Source organism: Corvus moneduloides, chromosome 6, assembly GCF_009650955.1.
Source record: "Corvus moneduloides isolate bCorMon1 chromosome 6, bCorMon1.pri, whole genome shotgun sequence".
Classification (NCBI taxonomy): domain Eukaryota; kingdom Metazoa; phylum Chordata; class Aves; order Passeriformes; family Corvidae; genus Corvus; species Corvus moneduloides.
In genome coordinates this window covers 56858127-56879447 of record NC_045481.1, presented here as the reverse complement: position 1 = coordinate 56879447, position 21321 = coordinate 56858127, and the positions used below count along the sequence as shown (strand labels likewise).

The window sequence follows — 21321 nt, the reverse complement described above, 5'->3', positions numbered from 1 at the left end:
TTAAAATGCTGTTTAGTGCTGAACCAAATGTTTCTTTCCCTCTTGTCCTACTTTCAAACGTGGATCCGTTATTTATAGCTTGCGCTGCACATACGTTAGCTGCTGAAAATATGGAATTACTTCCAACAAAACGTTAGGGGGCATTATTCCTAATACTTTGAATTATTATGAAATCTGTACTAATTGCAGACCTTAGCCCTTTTTATTTTATGAACGTAGCTTCATTAACCGTTCTTAATTTTAAGTTTCATACTCCATTTTGTTGCAGTGTTTTAGATGTAAGTATTAATCCATCAACACCTAGTGTTCATTGTGTATGGATTTATAGCCAGAATCATTAGGACACATTCTTTTCCGTTGTGTGTGTTAGGTAGTGTTCATAATTCATCCATAGTCTAAACTAGCCTTTCTAAAGCAGGTTTGTAAAAAATATTTCAATGTAACATATTAACTAGGCAGCTCTAGCACGCATTTCTTTTTATGCCTCTCAGAAAATAGCTTCTTAAAACAGTGACAGGCTGTTGTGAGAAAGAAAGGGGGGAAATGTAGGTCAGGTCTGTCACACATGGGCTACCATTACATGAAGTGATAGGCTGTCTTTCTGCTCTGGCCTCAGGATAGGAGTCCCTCAGCCTTCCATTAGAACCTTCAATAAATGTATATCCACCCTACATGTTAATGGGGGGAGTCAATAATAGTGGCTTGCCTGTGGGGAAAACACTCGGTCGCACTCTGCAGTAACACACTGCGGCCCGGCATTGACGTGGAGCCACCACCACTGCGGAATGTGTCTGATAAAAGCCCACTGTCTCTGCAGCTTGTTATTGAATTCCCTGCCATTGTACATTGGCACACCATCAGACCTTGCTCTCTTGTGCTGATTTTTAACTCCCCTGCTGCCGCCGATGCCACAGCTTGGAGAGACAAAGGCGTAGTCACTGTGGCACATAGGCATCACTGCAGGATAAAGAGGGTGATACAGAACTGGATATACACAGGGTGAATTCTCGAGTTAAATAACCTTGTATTTCAGACTTTGTGTGGCTTTGGGAAGAGAGGGGGAGGGGTGAAAACAGAGTTCTTGAATAAATATTTTAGAACAATGGAAAAATTTGGATCTTGTTCTATTTGTAATGTAAATAGTATTAAGATCAGACTTAAACAAATTTTTCATCTCAAAGCTATTTTTCAAATGCCTGAAGATGATGTCAGAACAGGAATTTCTGCTGCCCAGTGCTCTCATCCTGTTGTACTCTTACCATTGTAATACTGGTTGTGTCTTCTCTTTTCACAAATTTTATGTGCAGAGGAAAGAGGAAACACTAGAGATGAAGTTAAGAAACTTTTCAGTATTTATTGAGTTTTACCTACAGCTTAAATTCAGACTATGAAGTTCCGTTTTGCCTGGGTCAGGTTAATCCACTGGAGTAGAGAGATACATCAAGATTTTGTTTTCCCTTGGGATTTAAGGACATAGCTATAAGTTAGTTTTGACAGTAATTTGAAGATTATTTGTATTTTCTGAGATTCTTTTGCATCCAGAGGAGTTCTTCGAAAAGCCATCTCAAGATTCTGTATAAAAGACTTGGTAAATAAAGAAATCAGATTGTACCTCTATTTAGGCAGGTGTTAGGTAATGGATGGTGATGGGACATTGTTTTAGTACAGAGGGTGCCATTCCCAGGGCCCCCGTGTTTCAGGCTGAGCCACACCTAACACACATGTGCAGTGCTGCTGCATTCTTTCCAGCATGTTCCCTGGCAGCAAAATGATGGGGAAATAAATTCTAGTTCTTTGAATGCCTGTCAAGCTGCTTCTGAAGTCATGATTCTAGACAAATTCGTAGACACTGCCATAAAAGCTCACAGAAACAAAGGAATTGAGACAGCAGCTAAGGGGAATAGTGATGAGAGAGATAATACAGCAAGTTAGTAAGATGCAAAGGAAGCCTAGGAAGCAGGATCTGAAGGATGCCAGTGTGTGTATGTGTGTGGCTGCCCATCAGCAGGAAGCCCTTTGCACTGTAGTCTTTTCCCCATTTCACAGATTGTTTATTTGTATGTACCTTCTTGTGTTACACTAACTAAATCTTAATTACTTGGCTCAGAAATTCAGTAGCCAGAGAAGTTCCAAGGAGATGAAATTCTGTGGGGCTCTATGGTTTTAATTTTCTTTTTGTTTGAATACCAAGTTTTTTGTTGCGAATACCAAGTGAATGTGCTTTTATATCTTAATACTGCTTTTCTCCGAAGGTTTCCCAATAATCTCCTAATTTTTTTCGTGCCTTCAGGCCATAGCATTAAAGGGAAGGGACAAACCACAAACTGTTCAGAGGTTAGGCTCAAATACTTATCCAACTTTTTCTGATCTGGAAATCTTATAAGAACTGCCTTTTTCAATGTTTTCTGAAATTTTTTCCAATTCATTGTTTTGTCATATAAGAATACCTTTTTATGATTGTGAATCTTTTGTTTACAGTCCCCGCAAAAAAATTGGGGGATGAAAAAAAAATCTGCATAACAATTTACCTATGAAGAATGGACTTGGGTTTTTTTGTCAATAGATTTTCTTCTTAGATTTTTCCGTTCTTTGTTTGATATCCCATGTAAAAAAGATGAATATGCAGTTAAAATCAAGCTTGACACTGATAATTACCATAAGTTTTTCAGTGAGTTTAGCTTGGAAAAAACATGTTTCACATTCCTCACATTAGAAGTCATGTAAACCCTGAAAGTTTATGCTTTTGTGACACAGCTGGAAAGAAGAAAAACTTCTCAGAGAATCAGAGAATCACACAGGCTGGAAGACACCTTCATAGGCCATCCAGATCAATCTCCTACTTAAAGCCATTCCTCATAGTCAGTTGCTCAGGCCTTCTCCAGCCTAGATTTAGTGTCTCCAAGGATGGAGGTTCTCGAGCTGCTCTGGGCAGCAGCTCCAGTGTTTGAACACCCTCAGAGTAGAAAAACCAACCAAATGAATGGAAACCAAACCCCAAATCAACCAAAACATGTTTTGCTTCTATCAGGTCCTATATAAGGACTTCACAACTTGTGCCTTGCACTTCTCTTCTTTCCTGTGTGCATTTCTGAGAAGTCTGTCTGCATCCTCCTTGCCCCTGACCATGGTGGCAGTCCAATGGACTCGCTCTCATATGTCAGGGCTTTGTACTGGGGACACCAAAACTGGACACAGGATTTCAGATATCTCAGAGCCCCATCCAGCCTGGCCCTGGACACTTCCAGGGATGGGGCAGCCACAGCTCCTGTGGGGAGCCTGTGCCAGAGCATCACCACTCTCACAGTCAATTTTTTTTTCCCTCTATCTAGTGAAAACCTGCTGTCTTTCAGTTTGAATCCATTCTGCCTTGTCCTGTCACTACGTGCCCAGAGGAGTTTTCGCATCTTGGCACATACCTCCTTTGGATTTTGAATTTTTAAATTACACTTTTAGAAAAATACTGCAGATGCAGTTTTCATACAGGAGTAACTTTCCAGTGTAATTTCTGTATGTTTGTGTGTCATCTCTTAGGCAGGGGGAATTCCACTCTAACTGGAATTGCCAGTATTCCAGTTTGTGCCTCTGAGAATGGTTCTGGTTCCATCCCCTCTGTTCCTTTCTCTTAGGCAACGAGGCACAACAAAAAATTGTACTTAGCCTAAAATAGCTCGTTTTGTAACACCTGGTCACTAATGCAGGCTTTGCTGACAATACCAGTGGTTTTGCAGTGTGCCAGGTTATGCTCTGTACATGACAGAAGTGTATATTCCTTCTCCGGCCATGGATTTTATAGCTGCAGCCCCTCAGCTGGAGCACAACCCTTTGAACTCTGTGGAGTTAAAACTCATCTGCAACAAGTGAAGCAGGATTACTTTGGTATTTTTATAACGAACGTATCTCTTGGTTAATGAAAATTCTTAACACATGACTTTGTTAAAATTTCGAAGTAAGTGCAATTGTTTTAAATTAACTTAAAAGACTCAAATTTAAGTAATTGTTTTAAAACTGAAAAGTCTATTAGAAAAAATTAGCTTGTGAAAACATCTAGTGAGTACTGTGGTGATTTTTATGCAGCGTAAATACTATAAATGGTATTTGACTGACAGTACATACCTTGAAATTTAATTGTGTTTGGTTTGGGGAAAAAAGAAAAAATCAATCCTAAGTATGTATGCCTGATAAAGAGGTAGAAAAATCTTTCAAGTATTATGACTATTTTTACTATTACCATAAACTGTTAAAAGGGTTGAATTTCCATTTACTGCTTGCAACCCTTTCCCTAAAACTCAGCCTTAAATAGCCCAAGAAATATTTATTGTATCTTCAAGTGAAACTTAAATACCTTTCCTCTTTTACAATTTCTGAATGACCCAGCAAGGGCTCTAGTAAAGCTCTACTGAACCAAGCTGCTAATAGTTATTTAATGTTGTTCTGTAGCCTGAAAGAATCTCAGTAGATTTTTCCTTTTAATCTCTTTGAATTGCAGGCTCATAAACCTCTCTGATGAGCCTGCCAGTGTTTTCTTAGATCCTGCAGTTGAGACAATGGAGCTGCAGAATCCTTTCACCTCTTGTTGTCGGACAAATCCAATAGATGGCAAAGCCAGGCAGGCTGTACTACTGGGGAATTAAGATTTGTTTCATGAGTTCTGGTGAATGATCAGGTCTTCACATTTCCCCCTGTATGTTCAGGGTGTGTTTCAGAAATGACAACTCACAGAGTTTTACAGCCTGAGCAGACTGTTCAAGGTGCAAGGCCAGCACGTAACTCAGCACTGGTAACACTCCCGCTCTCCTTCGGCCAAGGAGTGAAAATGGGACACCAGTTTACTTCAGACAACCACCAACAGGGAGCCATGGTTGTAGTAACAATGATGCAGATGAAATAAGGAAGGACAGAAGAAATATGAATCACTGTGAGAACCAGTAGTTTGGATGTTCTGCTTGCAAACTCGGACTGGGCCATGCCTCTGTTTTTTAGTAAGTGGCTACCTCTGTTTCTGCTGTCAAGGTGTATTAATGGCTGGGTGATGTATTTAATAGAGAACTAGAAAATAAAAAAGCTTTGTTCAACTCTGGAAAATGTTTCTCCTGCTTGAACCAGACAGGCAAGTAAATGCAGCGTGCAAAACTGCCTGACAAGAGCTGTTACTGGATTATGTGTGAAGTCAAGAGTGCTAATAGAAAATTTTTATTTTTTGAGATAACCAGATTTCAGATCTCATAGAATCACAGTCATAGAATATGCTGAGTTGGAAGGGACTTAGGAGGATCACTGATGGCCCTGCACAGGACACTCCAAGAATCCCACCATGTGCCCGAGAGTGTAGTCCAAACACTTCCTGAACTCTGTCAGGCTTGGTGCTGGGACCACTTCCCTGGGCAGCCTGTTCCAGTGCCCAACCACTCCCTGGGTGAAGAACCTCTTCCTGATATCCAACCTAAACCTCCCCTGACTCTGCTTCAGGACATTCCCTTGGGTCCTGTCACTGGTCACCACAGAGAAGAGATGGGTACCTGCCCCTCCTCTTCCTTTCACGAGGAAGTTGTAACTGCAATGAGGTCTCCCCTCAGCCTCCTCTCCTCCAGGCTGAACAGACCAAGTGCCCTCAGCCGCTCCTCATACAGCTTCCCCTCAAGGCCCTTCACCTTCCTCATGGCCTCCTTTGGACACTCTCTAATGGCTTCATGTCTTTCTTATATTGTGGCACCCAAAACCGCACACAGGACTCAAGGTGAGGCCTCCCCAGGGCAGAGCAGAGTGGGACAATCCCTTCCTTTGCCTGGCGATGCTGTGCCTGATGCCCCCAGGATCTGAGCATCAGATGGGGAATAACAATCTCTGTTCAGGCTGGGAATTGGGAGAAGGATTAATTTTGCCCATTGGTTGGGGTTTTTTTTATTTTCAAAATTACAGTTGCAGTGATGAATTAGAAAAGCTTTGTTGAAATTCTGTTCCCTGGGCTTCATATTGTACCATGTTTGGAACAGAAGAGAGAGTAGACTTTTCCTCAGCTGCTTCTTCATTACTTTAATGGTTGGACTCGATCTTTAAGGTGTTTCCCAACATAAATGATTCTGTGGTTCTATGATTCACAAGTGACTGTACTTGAAGTACGGTAACCTCATGAATTTGCATCGTACCAGTTCTCTTCATGGTGGCTTATGGCCCAATTGCCCTTTTTGTACTTTGTAGCAGCGAGGCATGACCTAAACCTCCACCACCAATCCTATAAAAGTTGATTGGAGTGAACTTCTGCTTCATGAATTCCAAATAGGAAACTCTGCAAGTTTTCTAACTCAATTTTTTGTTACCTGTAGATGAAAATCTTTTCATTCTACAACATGAGACCCTTTCCTTTTGTGAAAATCGTGAATTTTTCTTCCCAGTATTAAAAATAATATGTATAAAATATATAAAAATATGTGAAATAGGAAGCATTTGCCATTTTCATACTGTTCTCGTAGTTATGGTACTGTCTTATTTGATTACGGTGGTGAGCCAGATGGGTAGACAAACTTGATTTTGATCTCTGTTTATTGTTTTCTTCCTCAAAGAAAAGGAGGATTCTGCTTCAAGCAAGGCCTGCTGGGGAAAGGCGTCTGGCTGGTTTTGTGGGTGTTTTCAGGACATTCACCATTCCAGTCCTCACGTTTTGTAGCTTGTACCAAGCAAACTCCCAGTAACATTGGTGTTATTTGGGATGAGATAAGCCATCTGGTCCTTTCGTATTTTTGTATTTTGACACCTCACACAGTTAACTAATGTTCTGATCAGTGTAAGGAAAATTGGTGTATCTTCCAGTTTTCTTTCATCATTACACTCCTGATTTTTTCCCTTTCTTTTGACAGTAATAAAGTACTGGGTCTGAGAAGGTTAATTTTCTTTTCATTCTGACCTTTTCATTACCAAATAGGTGTTCAGCAAAGGTAACATCAAAGAGGCTGTACTGATCCTGTCATTATTTCCAATGTGTCTGATTTAATTGCTTTCATTAGAACTAATTTAGATGAGGCTCATTACCAGGCATATATCATGTACATTTCAGTTGAAAATAGAACAGTGAGGTGCAAAAGAAAGATTGGGATTTAATACTTGATGGTTGGGTTTTGGTGATAAAGAAGGAAATACTCCATTGTCTGATCAGACGAAGGCTGGAGAGGGGCAGTTTTTCTGGGCTGCTGCTGGAGAGGGGGCTGCAAAGTCCCTCAGTTCTACTTTTCAGGCCAGAGCAAAGAAGTTACATGGAAGTTACAAGTTACATAGAAGAAGCTGGGAACTGTTTAGAATGTAGTGAGTAAGTAGGGCAATCTCTTGGGAATTAAAACAACATAATCTGGGCCTCTAACTTTCCAGCAAGTGCTCAATAAGCAGCTCTGGAATAAGACATTATTTCACTGCCAGCTTTTCAAAGAAAGCTGCAGAAAACCCTCCGTGCTCTCAAAAGCTACTAAACTATAAACAGGCTTAAAAATTCACTGCTCCAAGAGGAGGAACACCTCCCTCCTCCAATAACATCTTCACTTAAACTGTACATAGGCACTAAGCTCCTGAGTACATTATTAAGCTAAAGAACTTGGTGTGAACGTTGTACATCACATATGAGTGTGCTGATAAATGGAAAAAACACCAGTATGTAGTGCACACTTTGCATTTGATGCTGTCAGTTGTGTTGTACGTTTTTCATTTCATGCTGTACCCAAATGTTGGAAGAATCTGGGGGATCAAATGGCAGCAGATCTCTCAGGTACAGGCCAGAACTTGTCTTTCTCTGCTCAGAGACTCTTTATCATAAAAGAGCATTTGGACTCATCTTCCCCTACGAGTGTTTTGCATTTATTTTTTTGCAGGAGTCTCAGTGGTGTTCTCACACACGACATTCACTTGGTGCTTATTGGAAGGTGGTTGTTTGGCTTCTCCTTTCTAGGGAAGAATGGGTTGCCTAAGACATACTGAGAAGTCTCCATTTGTGGAGATATTTAAAATCTGCCTGGACGTGGCCCATCCTGGTCAGCTTGCTCCAGCTGCCCTGCCTGTGCAGGAGGCTTTGATAGGGGATCTTGAGAGGTCCCTTTGGACCTCAGCTGTTCCACAAATCTGTGAAAAGTACAGGTTAGCAGGCATTCACCATTTCAGCTCGTGGAGTTCCAGCCAGGTTTTGAGAAGTGCATCAAAACAGAAGTTTGCCCCTAATTTCACAGAAGTGGGATGTGCAAAAGTGCTGGTTTCAGGGTCTTAATTCAGTAATACATTGTCACTATTTATTTCTCCTGGCTACAGGAGGACATTTTCCACCTTATGCAGATACATGGAAACTAAAATTTTAGAGAACTACATTTTTAACTGCTAGAGTGGTCAGGTAGGACTCTCTAGGAGGGACCAGATTGACTGCTAGGTATATAAAACTAATAATTTATCAGAAAAGACTGAACATCTGTCATGTTTGCTTTATAGAAGATAACCTGACAAAAGAATGGCCACTTCATGCACAGATTTATCTTGAGGATATGTCCTGGAATGAAGGTATGAGTGCCTTGCTGTTGATTCCTAATGCCTTTCATTGTAAATGGTTTCTGGGTTTTTTCTGCATCTTACACCATTGTTGTGTTACTTTAAGTGCTGGTTTTTTCTGTATTTCCTGAGGCAAAGCCGTTTTGCTCTCTGAGATTACCTGGATTAGAATTTAACCTCCTGTCACATTTGTTTTCCATTCTGTCTACCTTGCTTCCCCCGCGCCCCCACTTGCAGGACCACTCTTCACCCAGCTCTCCTCTTGTATAAGTGAGAGTAACAGATTCTTCCTGTAGCTCTTGTGCATCTCCTCGCTCTTCCTGTGACGGTAGAATCCGCGTGTTTCTTTTTGCATCTGGCACTGTTACTTCCCTCTTTTCTATTGCTCTGGCTTTTCTTGTTTAATTGCTTTTGGAATAAATGGCTGGTTTTATTTTTATTTTTTTACTTTTGTTTTTTTTTAAGTTGTGAGGGGAAAAATCCTTCTTTCCTTTGTTCTGTTTTGGTTCCTGGGTTAGCAGCCCGTTTTGGAACCATCCTTGATCTGTCACATGTATGACTAACACCAGTTAGCTTTTTCATCCATTTCACAGATGTGCACCTTGTTATTACTGGGGGGGTTCTTTGAAGAGACTCCACTGGCCCTGGTTGTTTGGTGTAAGAATACCTCAGTCACTGAAACATTTTGAGATTATTTTTGAGCTACAAATGGTAGCACAGATACTGATATTTACAACCCAGCAGTGGGAGGTTATTTGTTACTAAGAGCACCTTTGTGAACAAAATTCAAAATAAATTCTTGATTCTTCTCCAGCACTAAAGGCAGTTTTGTTTTCTTTTTTGGCAGATGAACAACTCTACACTCTCTCCTGTCGATGTGGTGGGAATTACAGTGTCTTCAAGAGTGAAACCAAAGACGTATCTTTGGTTTGTTGTGACACATGTTCACTTGTTATCGAGATCTTGCAATGATTGTTTCAATGAAGCACATTAAGTGTTACAAACTTTTCAAAAGACTGGACAAACAAGTGATAGCACCTACTAATGAAATACATGTTAAAGGGGGCACTACAAGAACAAGTTCATTCAGGCTTAAAAATGAAAAGTGCCCCTTTGCTCACACAGCTCTGCAGACATGAGGCTTGGATTTTCCTTCTGCAGCTGAAGAGCTCATTATTAAACACCTCCAACCCAGAACACCGAGTTCTGTACAACTGGAATGTATCTCCTGATCTAAACAATGTTTCTTTCCCAGCAAACAACAGAGTAGGCTTCTTTCAATTTCAGTCTGAAGCAGCTCTACCTTGGGCCTTTCCTCTTAGGTTAAACCCTTTTAACAGCTCAGATGACAAAATTCAATCAGGAGGCAGAGATGTGAGAATGCTTTGAAGATAATGAAGAACAAGGTTCAGTAGTGGGAAACAGGAACATTTTCTGTTTATAAGATAAATATTTAAGTTCATTAAATCCTCTAAGAGACTGGAACCTAGAAGGAGGAGGCAGAGCCTGGCAGCTGGCAGGGGCTGGGTGTCCCAGTGCTGAGGAGTGGGGCTGGTGGCTGTGCCCTGTGACAGTGACTGACATCACCTGGGCAGCCTGGAGCAGGAGCACATTGAGCTGAGGCTCTCCAGCATCGAACAAATGGAGTCATCGTTCCTGAGAGGAAAGCTAATGAGGAAGCTGTGCTCTGACCCTACTGGGCAGTTACAGGGAAACACCCAGCACTTCTGGGAGTGACCAGCAGATCTGGAACCCCACTGGTGCCATGTTCAGTTCCAGCCCTGGCACCACCTGCTGATGTAGGGAGAGCCAGGATGGCTCTGGCTGTGTGACAACGCAGTAAGTGCACTGTGCCTTTTCCATCCTTCTTAACAGTCAGTGCTAACCTTGGCTCGTAACAGAACCCCAAAACTTTCCCATAAATCCAAGCACTTAGTGTGGCTCACCAGAGGAAGCAGAGCAAGAGGCACATCATTTTTGTTGGTGACAGCAGTGTATGATTCCCACTCTGAAGTTAGGTGTAATCTCAGAAAGAGACATCTTTGTCAAGTAATATTTGTGTTTATTCTAAGCAAAAATAGTTCCATTGATTTTAGTAGAAAATACTGTGAAAACTGTCAATAGTAACTTAAGTCTTTTAATCATCAAGAAATCTATGGCCATTGGGGCTTGCACGTAGAAATCCAAAGTCATTCAGAGGCCATATCTGTAAAATAAAACACAGTTACAAGAGATTTTAATCACAACTCAAAGTTCAGTATTTTCATTTGTTATTGTAATCGTTTCATAAACAGTGTAATTTTTTATCTCTTTGGTTGGCAGGGTAAAGAACTTTGCTCACTGATGTGCTTTTCTTACTGGGAGTGATAAATTCTGTATATCACAGGGAATCATTCCACAGTGTGAACTTTAGAATTTATACAGCGCATGCTTTGCTATGGAGAGCCTCACGAATTCCATTACCTTTTTCAGCCTTGGAAATAAATATGTTCCTAAAGAGTGTCTTTCAAATTCAGTGTTTTCTAGCTTGTACAGCTCTTCATGACTTTAAAGACAAGGTATATGTTTTTTGGTCCATCTAGGAGAAAAAGAGTACCACACACATGGACCTCCCCGTGGTGAGGTGTACATCGGTATTTTCAGGATGGGCCTTTGAGCTGCAAATACCAAACCTTGGGAAAAAAGATCTATAGGCTACAGGTCAACTTATACAAACAGGAATGAAGGGGTGGACTGCCTGCCACCATCCGGGCTCTGGACCAAGGGGCTCCTCTGAGAAGGGGACAGTTATTTACAAAAGAGCACAGCTCATCACCAAGTACAGGTGTCAGAGAATGATGCTGACCAATAAAAAAATCTTCTCTCCAGAAATTAACTGTATAGCTGTTCATGTACTGAATGCTCCCAGGAGTACTTTGCTCTGGACAGTCACTAATTACATGTAGGATGGTCTTGGATACAAAAAAAACTAACAGGGAAGCAAGGACATTCATTTACTCATTGTCCTTTGTCTCCCTTCAATGTCTGTGTCTCTTGGCAAGATGTTCTTTCAAAGATGGCACAAGGGACTCAGCAGGAAGAAGGGAAAGATGATGCTGAAAAATCAATGCCTTCTGTGGCTCTAATCCCATAAAAATTTCACAGCCCCTACCCAAGAGGAAGCAGCCTAGACAGAGAAAGGTGAGGCACTACCTTGTTCCTAAAGCCTCTGTCAGTATTTTGTTTATCTCGCTTATTTTTCATTAGAATTTGGTCTCTTAAACTATACAGTAACTGCCAAGGTACAGCAACCTAACAGCAACTCTGAGTTCATGGAACAGCCACAACACAGAAGGAGCTTTCTGTGTGGAGTGAAAGAGTAATTGTCTCATTTAAAAGTGGAGACAGAGGCAAATATTCAGTTATTTTTAGCCCTGTGATTTGTCCCCAGCACTGAAGGCCATAACAGAAGAGGCAGAGGCAGTTCAGGATGGGCATAGCAGGAGGCAGCAGCAGCTCTCTCCTGACTGGGGCTGTGCACTGCTCCAGGCTCCTGTCAGGCCCCTTGCAGCACTGTACCCTATGAGCACAAGGATGAGTCATGCTCAGGACCTCAAGTTCTGCAGATCAGAAAAAGCCTCAGAGCACTCTTGTGCAAGATCTTAGAAAATACTTGTGGTTCTGGCATGTGCAGTTAGGGAGGAGCACGAGGAACAGTTGCTGATACACAAAACCACCGAGGTAATGTCTGCACCCATCAGCCAGTGAGCTATTTTAAGTTCCACACAAATATACAGAGACACAAGCCAACAACAGAAGGGTATTTGTGATCTTGGTTAGCAGCAAAGCTGCAGAATTCAAGACTGTCCAGAGGGCCTGTGCTGGCTGCAGGCTGGGTGTCAAGTCTTTGTTTTGCCTTGAGGGCAAACAGAAGTAAAAGGAAAGAAAAATATCCCATATAGCAAATCTAAGCTGATCTCAGTAAAGGCCTGGAGAAGGACGTTTCTTAGTCCATTCACTCCAGCACAAATCTCATTTCAGGCAACTCAAATCACACCTACTGCAACTTGACTTTCTTTCAGTGAAAGTAATCAAATTAGCTTTAAATGCTGCTTTGACAGTGTAGTTTGAAATTTGTCACAGTAATCTTACTGGTAGAGTTAGAATGAAAATGATGTTTTATCTAGTCTGCTTGCAGGGAGAACCTGAGAAACAAGGCTGGGAAGAGATGGGAAAGCCCTCCTCTGTGAAACAAAGACATGCCACTCTGTCGTAATTCCCAAGTCCTTTAAAGTCATGACAGAAGTTGACTGTGACTTGCTCATTCAGACTGGCTCTTCCAATTAGCAGCTCTTTGCCCTCTTTGCTTTGGCCTGCATCGATAGATCTGATCTGATGGACGGGGGATAAATGGGGCTAACTAGCTCTTTGGAAGATACACCACAGGTCTAGTTTTGACATGGAGCCTAAATCCAGGGGATGCACAGGACATCCTACCTAAGACAGGATGAAGCATGAGTTCTGTCAAAGTGGGAATGATTCCCAGAGCTTTTACTGAATTTGCAGCTGCTTTGATTTCAGCAGCCCTTTACGGAATGACCTCATGTTGGGAGTGGCAGTACATACGGTGGCAGGGAGGAAGAGGAGCAGACAGAATCATGTGTTGACGTTTCTGTAAGGGTTAAAAACTGGTGCACTTCAGATAAACAGTCATGTTTTGCCAAGAGTAGGTTGGCTGAACAAATTCAGCCAGCTAGGTTGGCTAAGCTCACTCTCTTCTTTTGAAATCCGTGGTTTCCAAATTAGATTTGGGGGTTTTTGTATCCACTCCTAAAAACGTAACTTAGCACTGAAAGGCACTGTTACATCTGCTTCTCCAAAATCCAGTGTAAGATAAAGCCACAAAAGCTTCCATTCTGAAGGCAGTAAAAACTGTTTGATGAAAGAGAAGCCAAAGCTGCAGCAGGCTGCATTAAAAGCACACAGAGGCTTCCTGGCCAGTGGTCAGTGATCAGCCACCCCCATGCAGTCTGTATGTGCTGCCTTCCACTGCAATGTGCAGTGGCAACACACAGGAGCAAGATCACTGTATGCTCATGTGACTTACCATAAAGAACCCAACTAGAAACACTCGTTTGAATAACAAATTCATTTTTGCTTTTTTTAGGCACCATATACTTAAATCTCATGAAAACTGGAATAATCACTACTCCATGCCACCATCATTTAACAACTGCTGTAAAATTTGGTTAAATTATTTTGATTAAGTATCAAGTGATTGCATAATATCTTTTGTAACAGACAATGCTCTGGAGTCCTAAAGTAGTACTTCAACATGAATTATCTGTGAGTTCCACTCATTTTACAGAGTTTACTTAGGGTTCAGTCCTGTTGTTAAGGTCTCTCAAACACCTTCCTTGTTGGAAGCTAGACAAGCTGGACACAAAATGTATTGCTGTGGAGAGATACTGTGACTAATTATGGCTGTCCACACACACAGGTTCTTGATATATCCAGTATTTGCTAGCAGTCCCCTTAAAGTAGTAAACAGCAGCTTTTCTTTATCTGTGCATCAGTTTGGAGAAATGTTTTTTTCAGTTGCATTATTACTACCACATTCTCATTAGAAGAGTGTCAGCAGATTAGCATCCTTTGTATCTTAGCAGTCAATAATCCAAGCTAAAACTTGGGTCATAAAAATAGCACTATTGGGAATCAGCATTTTCCCCTCTGGTGTCCAGGGTAAAGGCAAACAGCAGGAGAAGGGGCAGAGCCCTGAGTAAACACCAGGGAAGGACTCAGGGCAAATGTGAGCCAGGAAGAACAGAGGTCACCCAAAACTTGCTGGTAGGGCTGGGGGGAACGTGTTGTCTGAGGTTTAGTAAGCAATTACTGATTGTGCTCAATAGCTGCAAGGGGTTTTTCTTGAAAGTCCCAAATTGTGTTCATAAATACTGTAAATTAAGGATATAAGGCTTTGTTAAATTGGAAAGATCTAATCTTTCCTGTGTGTGTAATACAGGTGTGCTAAATTATGGTTTGTGGATGTGTTGAAGTATATGGAGAAAACCTTTATTGTTCTGAATGCACAGCTTTAAATCCAGCTTTCTAAAATCTGGTGCATAAGTCTGTAATACCCACTCCCCTGTTTCTTAGATTAAACTTTCTATGGAGAGGAAATTGCGTTACATTTCTTCTTTTTGGTAAAAGAGTAAATTAGTAATGCAGATAATATGAAAAAATAATTTTGTGTGAAATAAAGTTGTAGAACTGTTGAAGCAGAAGGATAAGGAACCATGATGGTTTATACAATATTTATTCAAAGCATTATATTTTAGTTTAAAAAGCAGCAAGGCCAGTCTGTGTGTCTGAAGTATGTGGGCAAGTCCTGGAAAGAGAATCTTTTCCTCCATTTTGTTACTCAGGCCACAGAGCTACAACACTGAAATACCATTTTGCAGACAGGCAAGAATCGAAGTAAGGATGGAATGTACATCTCTGCAGTAGGGTGTATGTGTGCACATTTGTATTTTTATCATGTTTGGATTTGCTTGCAAAATAATTTATTCAATTTTTATAGCAGTGACTGCTCAGTGGTGCTCCTAAGTCCTCCCTCCAAAAACCCTGTCATTGTTGATTTATCCTTTTACAGCAGGTGGCTGGAGTGTTCATGCTTTCCTTTACATTTGCTTTGGCCAGACAGCTGGGGAGGCAAGTTTCAATACCTAACATCCAAGCATTAAAAGTGTACTAATGCAACTATTTTTAGATACTATAAATATATATACCTTAAGACAAATGCGTCCTCTTATCAGTCCGTAAGGAACAGGCCCGTAGCACCTGGAATCCGTAGAATTCCTGAGATTATCACCTTCTAACCAAACATGTCCTTTAGGCACCTATGATTGAGCAAGATTGAAATGTAAAAAGAAACCAGAACAGAATGGTGTTAAGCACAGTTTGCCTTACAGTGTGTTTCCTGATTTCTGTGCTCTGTATTTCATGACTGTGTAATGAACTAAATTTTATTGAATCTAGTGAGACCCACTGCCAGATTTAGAGGGATGAGGAGTGCTCCAAAGTATCTGTTCTACCATGTGCTCAAAAACCAATGGTTTGCAACAAAAAATCCAAAATGAAGATGTAAGAGGTTAGAGCAATGTGACAGGGTCATTAATTTAATAGACTTCAAAAGAGGTCATTAGGATGTTGACTGAAAATCTGCCCTCCTGTCGCAGTAACAGCATGAACAGGGCAGCCACACACTCATCAACATCCTGGGGCCAGCACCAAGGCTAGACCTGTTAGTAGATTCATGATGAACTAACTGGTAATTGATTGTGACATCAATTACGAATAATCTCATCATTTTATCGGAGTAGGCTTGTCAAAGTTCTAATTAAGATCACAGTTCATTCTATGTGCAGGCAGAATCCACAACACATTATATTGCAATAATGATGATCACAAAACAGCAAATCCCTTTTTATAATTTGAAAATTAATGATGGTGACCTTATACTATATGACAAAGACCTTTCATTGCCCATATATATTATGCATTAACTATATTACATACCACAGATTCATGGCATTCACTGGCTGACTCAATGACAAAATGAGAAATAGTAATAGTTACCTAAATGAGAGTATGAAGCTTTCATATGTGAAAAAGTTCCTCCTACAAGTCTGAAACTAAGATTTCTGCTTGGAATATACAATACTATTTTGTTAAGTTTTCTTAAAAACATTTCCAATACAAATAACCTCTTTCAAGTTACCAAATAAAATATTTAATACTTCTAATTGGCTTTTGTTTCTAAAACTTTAAACCAGGCTGACAATTTAAATGAAGCAACATATTCTCAATCTAGAGAATATTTAATATGAACTTTAAACTAACATACATTTTTCCAAAACCAAGTATGTACTTGAAACATTACTACGACCACAATTCAGAGAAAAATATATGGAAAGTAACTAACTAACTAAACTATTTTAAATGAAACTCAATGTACAAGTAGCACGAATGTTTTAGAATTGAGCCATGCAGGCTCTAAACAATGGTCTACATAAGACAGAGTTCATGGGTAACAGATTAAACAAAGTGAAATACCACTGTAAAGGCTGGTTGTAAACCATTAAGAACAAACCCAGGTCCCCCATTTGAGGAAATTGCAGGTGGAGTGCAATTGGTACTTGTAGGTATCTGGCCAGGTAACGCTCCCTGGGAGCCTTGTCTTTAATTAGTCTTTGAGGCTCTGCGTAGCCATGCCCCCACGTGCCCGTTGCCAGACCGGGATCCGAGGCTGGCACACTGCTCCCAGAGCCCCTTTGCTGAGCCGTGGCAAACGTGTCAGCTGTGGACTGAGAAACAACAGGTCGCCTTTGACAGTGGCAGAACCAGCCTGGCCATCCCTCCCAACCACCCCCTGTATTTCTGTGGCACCCAGGAAAGGTGCTGTAGATGTGTCAGAGGGCACAAACCCTGTCCTCAGCATTTTAGAATCCACACATGCAGCTGTGACCAGCAATGTCTACGCCCTTTTGAAACCCACTGGTAGCACCTCCTTCCACAGGCTCCTGTATAAAGGAATGCCACCTCCTTTGCTTTAAACTGATCCACCAGTTCAGTCAAGCTCCCCTACTGCTTGTTCTCCCAGTCCTTCCAGACAGGAATTCCCTATTCAGCTTGTCTGTCACCTTTGTTGTTTGGTAGGCTGATCAGATTCCTGGCACATGCATGGAAGGGCTTCCTCTGGGAGGGCCAGCTGGTTCCAGCTAGATGACTTTGGCCCTCCTCCTACCCAAGCAGCTTTGCAAACAAAAAACAAACTGATACATTCTAAAACACTTCTACTGGAGTCAAACAACCTGTGTGTAGAATATGCATCTTGTGGTTTTGATAGCTGTTTTAGCATGTGCTGTCACTGCTGTTTTCCTCAAAGATTCCGTGGCCTGTTTAGGATGTCCAGCAGGGTAGTTGGATATTCATGTTCATTTAGTTCAGTGTACCCACCTAAAGCAGTCCCTGTGTCCAAACTCACACGAGTTTGTTTCTCAGGTGGAGATTACCATACAAGGCAGCGTCCTGATCTTTCTGGTGCAAACTCCCCTGTCCAGCATCTACTGGTATGATGAGTCAGACACCAAACTGCTGTCACTGTGACAGACTCCCTCAGCAGATACACAAACAGGACAAGCAGGAATTACTACGAAGGGAAGATTTTTTTTCCTTAAATATAGAAAGCAAACCCACGTTAACATTTCTTGTTACTGTAAAAGCATCACTTCTTGCAAAGTGCTCCTGTTTCCCTGCCAGCTCCCCTTGTGCTGTTCTGGTTCCTGTGCTTTCTCACTTCTCCCAATTCACAGGCAGAATGTGATGCTCATCTTTCACTGTGTAAAATAAAGAACCACTCATAACTCAAGTATATCCAAAAAATTTCTAGAACACTTCCCATCTTTCTACCAGGCTCCAAAATTATGCAAAATAAAATAAATTGCTTTTGCCTGCATTGGCATAAAACTCCTTCCAATACTAGGAATAATTATTTGTCTAGACAAGACGTTCACAGTTTGCATTCCAGGTAGAACATTTGCAGTAAAGTGTCTTCCTATATCCTGAAATTCACCACTTAATGTCATTTTTGCAGTTCTCCCTGGAAGGTATGACAGGGCCTTACACCTCTGAATTTGTCATTAAGAGTACTGTCACAATGTGTGATTCATCTAGGGATAATGCACTTAAATACCTTTGTAGGGTGTCTGTCCATCATCTAGGCACTTCACTACAACCTAAAATTAAGACAAGCAATATAATTCACCAGAATTACAGGAAAATGGAAAAGCAAATACCAGTGACAGGCCATAATCATTGATTTAAAAAAAAAAATTAACAAAAGTAGTATAAACCCCTTTGAAATAAAGAATCCTTCAAGGCTTCATGCACCAAGCCATGTCTACACCACATCACTGATCTCAGTGGGATTACTCACATAGAATAAAGTTCACTTGGAGTACCAGCCTTTGCATAGCCAGGACCCAGTCTGAAACACTGCAAACTCTGCAAGCACAGTAGCTGGGAATAATATTCACCAAAGAAAAAAAATTAACTGTTGAAAACTTGTATTTTTAGTAAGAATCTATTAATTACACAGCAATAGGCTGCTGCTGCCAAAAAACCCTAGGCAGGAACCCAAGGGAAAGCCACTTGTGTGACAACTCACAGAGTTGCATTTTGGTATCTACAGGCAATGGACCTTAGATAAAGCTACCTGTATCCAAGAAGTACAACTGAAATCACAGTTCCCACGACTACACACTACTACTACTACTACACTACACAACTACAAACCCACACTGATGAGGGTTAAAAGCATTACCTTGGGCTGGGCAGCATTTCTGCTCTCCCCTACACAGAGGCCAGAACTAAGATGGGAAAGTCTCACACGCCCAACAGTTGAATTTTCACAGAACGAGTGGGACTCCTGCAGAACCAGCAATTCCCAGCAGTGCAGGTTGCTGTGAAACGCTGCCTCTGACTGTCTGCAGATGACTCCCCCTGCCTCAGCAGCCCCTGTGCCTCTGTTCTCTGCAGATTATCTGAGGATTTATTTCCAAGGAATGGCAGTTCTCAGGCGGAACTGGTTATCCGCAGTGCAGCTTAAATGTGTGAGAATAAAAGACACGCATCAGACACATGACTCTTCCCCTGCTCCCTTCCCAGGCTCTAGCACAGGAGCAGACAGACCAGAAGAACAAGACTACCCTTGGGAACAACTGAGTTTGACACAGTAGTTCATTCTCTTTCACTCCAAATAAGCATCTTTCACTGCAACAAATTGGCAGAATTTGCAGAGCTGTTGGAATCTACTCCGTGGTGCAGTTAAAGTGGCAAAACTGAAGTACAGGGCAGGTATTTGATGCATACTCACTAGCATAAAACATTAATTTACTTAAAGGGGGGGTATTACCAAATAGTTACATTGTTTTGGTCTCTTTACAAGATGCCAAACTTTTTTGATTACTCTCACTGTCTTCAAACCCAAGAGATATGAACCCTGCACTGCATTAACTGACATACTTGAAAACTAATATATTGTAAATAAAACTAACAGACTAAATTATCTGCCTCAAAAATACCCCCAAACCCAACTAAATGTAAACAGGCTTCTGTGGTTTGGGTTTTTTGTTTGGAGGGAGCTTTTGTTCGTGATTTTAGGGGACTTAAAAACATGAATGTCTTGCAATCTCAAAAAACATCAGCACATACAATCAGCTGGGAGTAGATGTTTGAACTTTTGTAAGGTCACAGGTATTCACGTCACCTTCAGCAATATCAAAGTTTCAGACTTAAGAAGAACTTTAAATCATTCCCATCTTTTCAGTTCAGAGGCTTCCTTCTTGAGCTATGATAAGAACTAATCTCAGTGCTGGACAAAAGAATAAAGTCTGCAAGTTCTCATCTATCCCTACTAAGGTCTATTTAAGTGCCTCCTACTTTGGTACAAGCAACAAATGTAATTGCTTCATGGCCTGCGGGTGTTCATTTAACAAAAGAAGCTTTTGTGAATAAACCACAGGTGTTACCTTTCTTGATTAAAGTGAAATATGATGAAAGATTCTACAATATCAAATGACAAATTTACTAAATACTGATTAAATTGCCTTATTTAAGTAAATTGCATCTAGTTAGGATAAAATACACACCATAGAAATGCAGGAGTTTGTTTTATCACTCTATACTTAAAGTCTCATAGCTACTCCTTAATCCTTTATTTATTAATTCAGAACCAAGACCGAAATAATGCTTAACAAATACTTTTTTTAATGATCCAGTTGCTCCAGGCACTGTTCCTGTAGGTTTATCATAAATGTTGTTCATATTAAGGCAGCCATCTGTATAAAACCCAACCACATTAATTAGCTCAATGTTCTCAAAATCAGGGTAAGCATTTATATTTACTTTTTTGTGCTGAAAAAGCTATGAAATGGTAGGAACCACATTGGAACTTAAACATTATAGCAGATGTTAAATCAGCATCTTCTGTGTATGCTTAAAATGTTGAACTACCTGGAATTTAATACTTCTTAAAAGAATATAACAATGAATTTACCTTAAATTTATAGGTACTTCCAAAGAGTTTAGCATTTTCCCTCTACTTGCTGAACAGTTTAAGCTGCTTATGAATAAGACATAATGTACTTGACCCAGTTTGTTTAAAAGCACATATTAAAAAAAAGACATCATGATGCTGGTCCAGATTGTTATTAGTGAGAATGACAATGAAGCACTAATGTATTTTATACAGAAATCAAATTCGTTGTGATTACATATTTATATTATGAATTCATTCTCTGTAGTGAGACATTTGTAATTTTAATAGAAGATTTATAAAAAGGTAAGATATGAAGACTTGTCTAAGTTTTGAAATTAAATATTAACCAATATTAAAATCACATAACCTCCAGTGTTAACTCGCACACCACAAGGGAACTAAGGAATATTAACTTAGACTTGAATTTCTGAGACATTTTTCTCTACCGTGCCAGCACACCAGTTGGGTGTTGTTCTGTAACAAAAATCTGGGTAAGCTGTTAGAGTGACCTGTCAAAGCATTTGTTGGTTATTTCAATGTTTGGGGTTTAACCATAGCTGCTCCTTCTAAACTTTGGGTAATGTAGGAGTAACTGCTGCTGTTCTGAGCTTAACTACTCGGACCTTAAAAGGTTTGATCACGGCACTCGCAGCTTGATGGGAGTAGTTTTCACATCAGAGATGTTTATGCCAGTCAAATGAGAAAAATACCTCATTTCTCTCAGTGTCACT

The 21321-nt window shown here is 40.7% G+C and overlaps 2 protein-coding genes across 8 annotated transcripts in view; one reads left to right on the top strand and one right to left on the bottom strand.

Annotated features, from left to right (window-relative positions):
* DNAJC24 (DnaJ heat shock protein family (Hsp40) member C24) overlaps positions 1 to 14237 on the top strand; it is a 39525-nt gene extending 25288 nt beyond the window's left edge. For 4 of the 5 annotated variants that reach the window (XR_004241070.1, XR_004241071.1, XR_004241072.1 and 1 more), the window contains exons 4-5: positions 4692 to 4979; positions 8455 to 8529. Coding sequence is in view for 1 of the 5 variants with exons in the window: in XM_032113528.1 (XP_031969419.1) it covers positions 8455 to 8523; positions 9359 to 9483 (194 nt within the window). In the remaining 4 variants the exon portion in view is untranslated. Of the gene's footprint in view, positions 1 to 4691; positions 4980 to 8454; positions 8530 to 9358 lie in introns of those variants that run through there. The other variant, XM_032113528.1, reaches the window with a different exon arrangement.
* The window catches only part of IMMP1L (inner mitochondrial membrane peptidase subunit 1), a 32578-nt gene continuing 21813 nt past the window's right edge, over positions 10557 to 21321 (bottom strand). For all 3 annotated transcript variants that reach the window (XM_032113524.1, XM_032113526.1, XM_032113525.1), the window contains 2 exons: positions 15279 to 15389; positions 10557 to 10717 (listed from right to left, as the gene is read on the bottom strand). In XM_032113524.1, the coding sequence (XP_031969415.1) occupies positions 10649 to 10717; positions 15279 to 15389 (180 nt within the window). In that variant the 3' untranslated portion in view covers positions 10557 to 10648. The remainder of the gene's footprint in view (positions 10718 to 15278; positions 15390 to 21321) is intronic.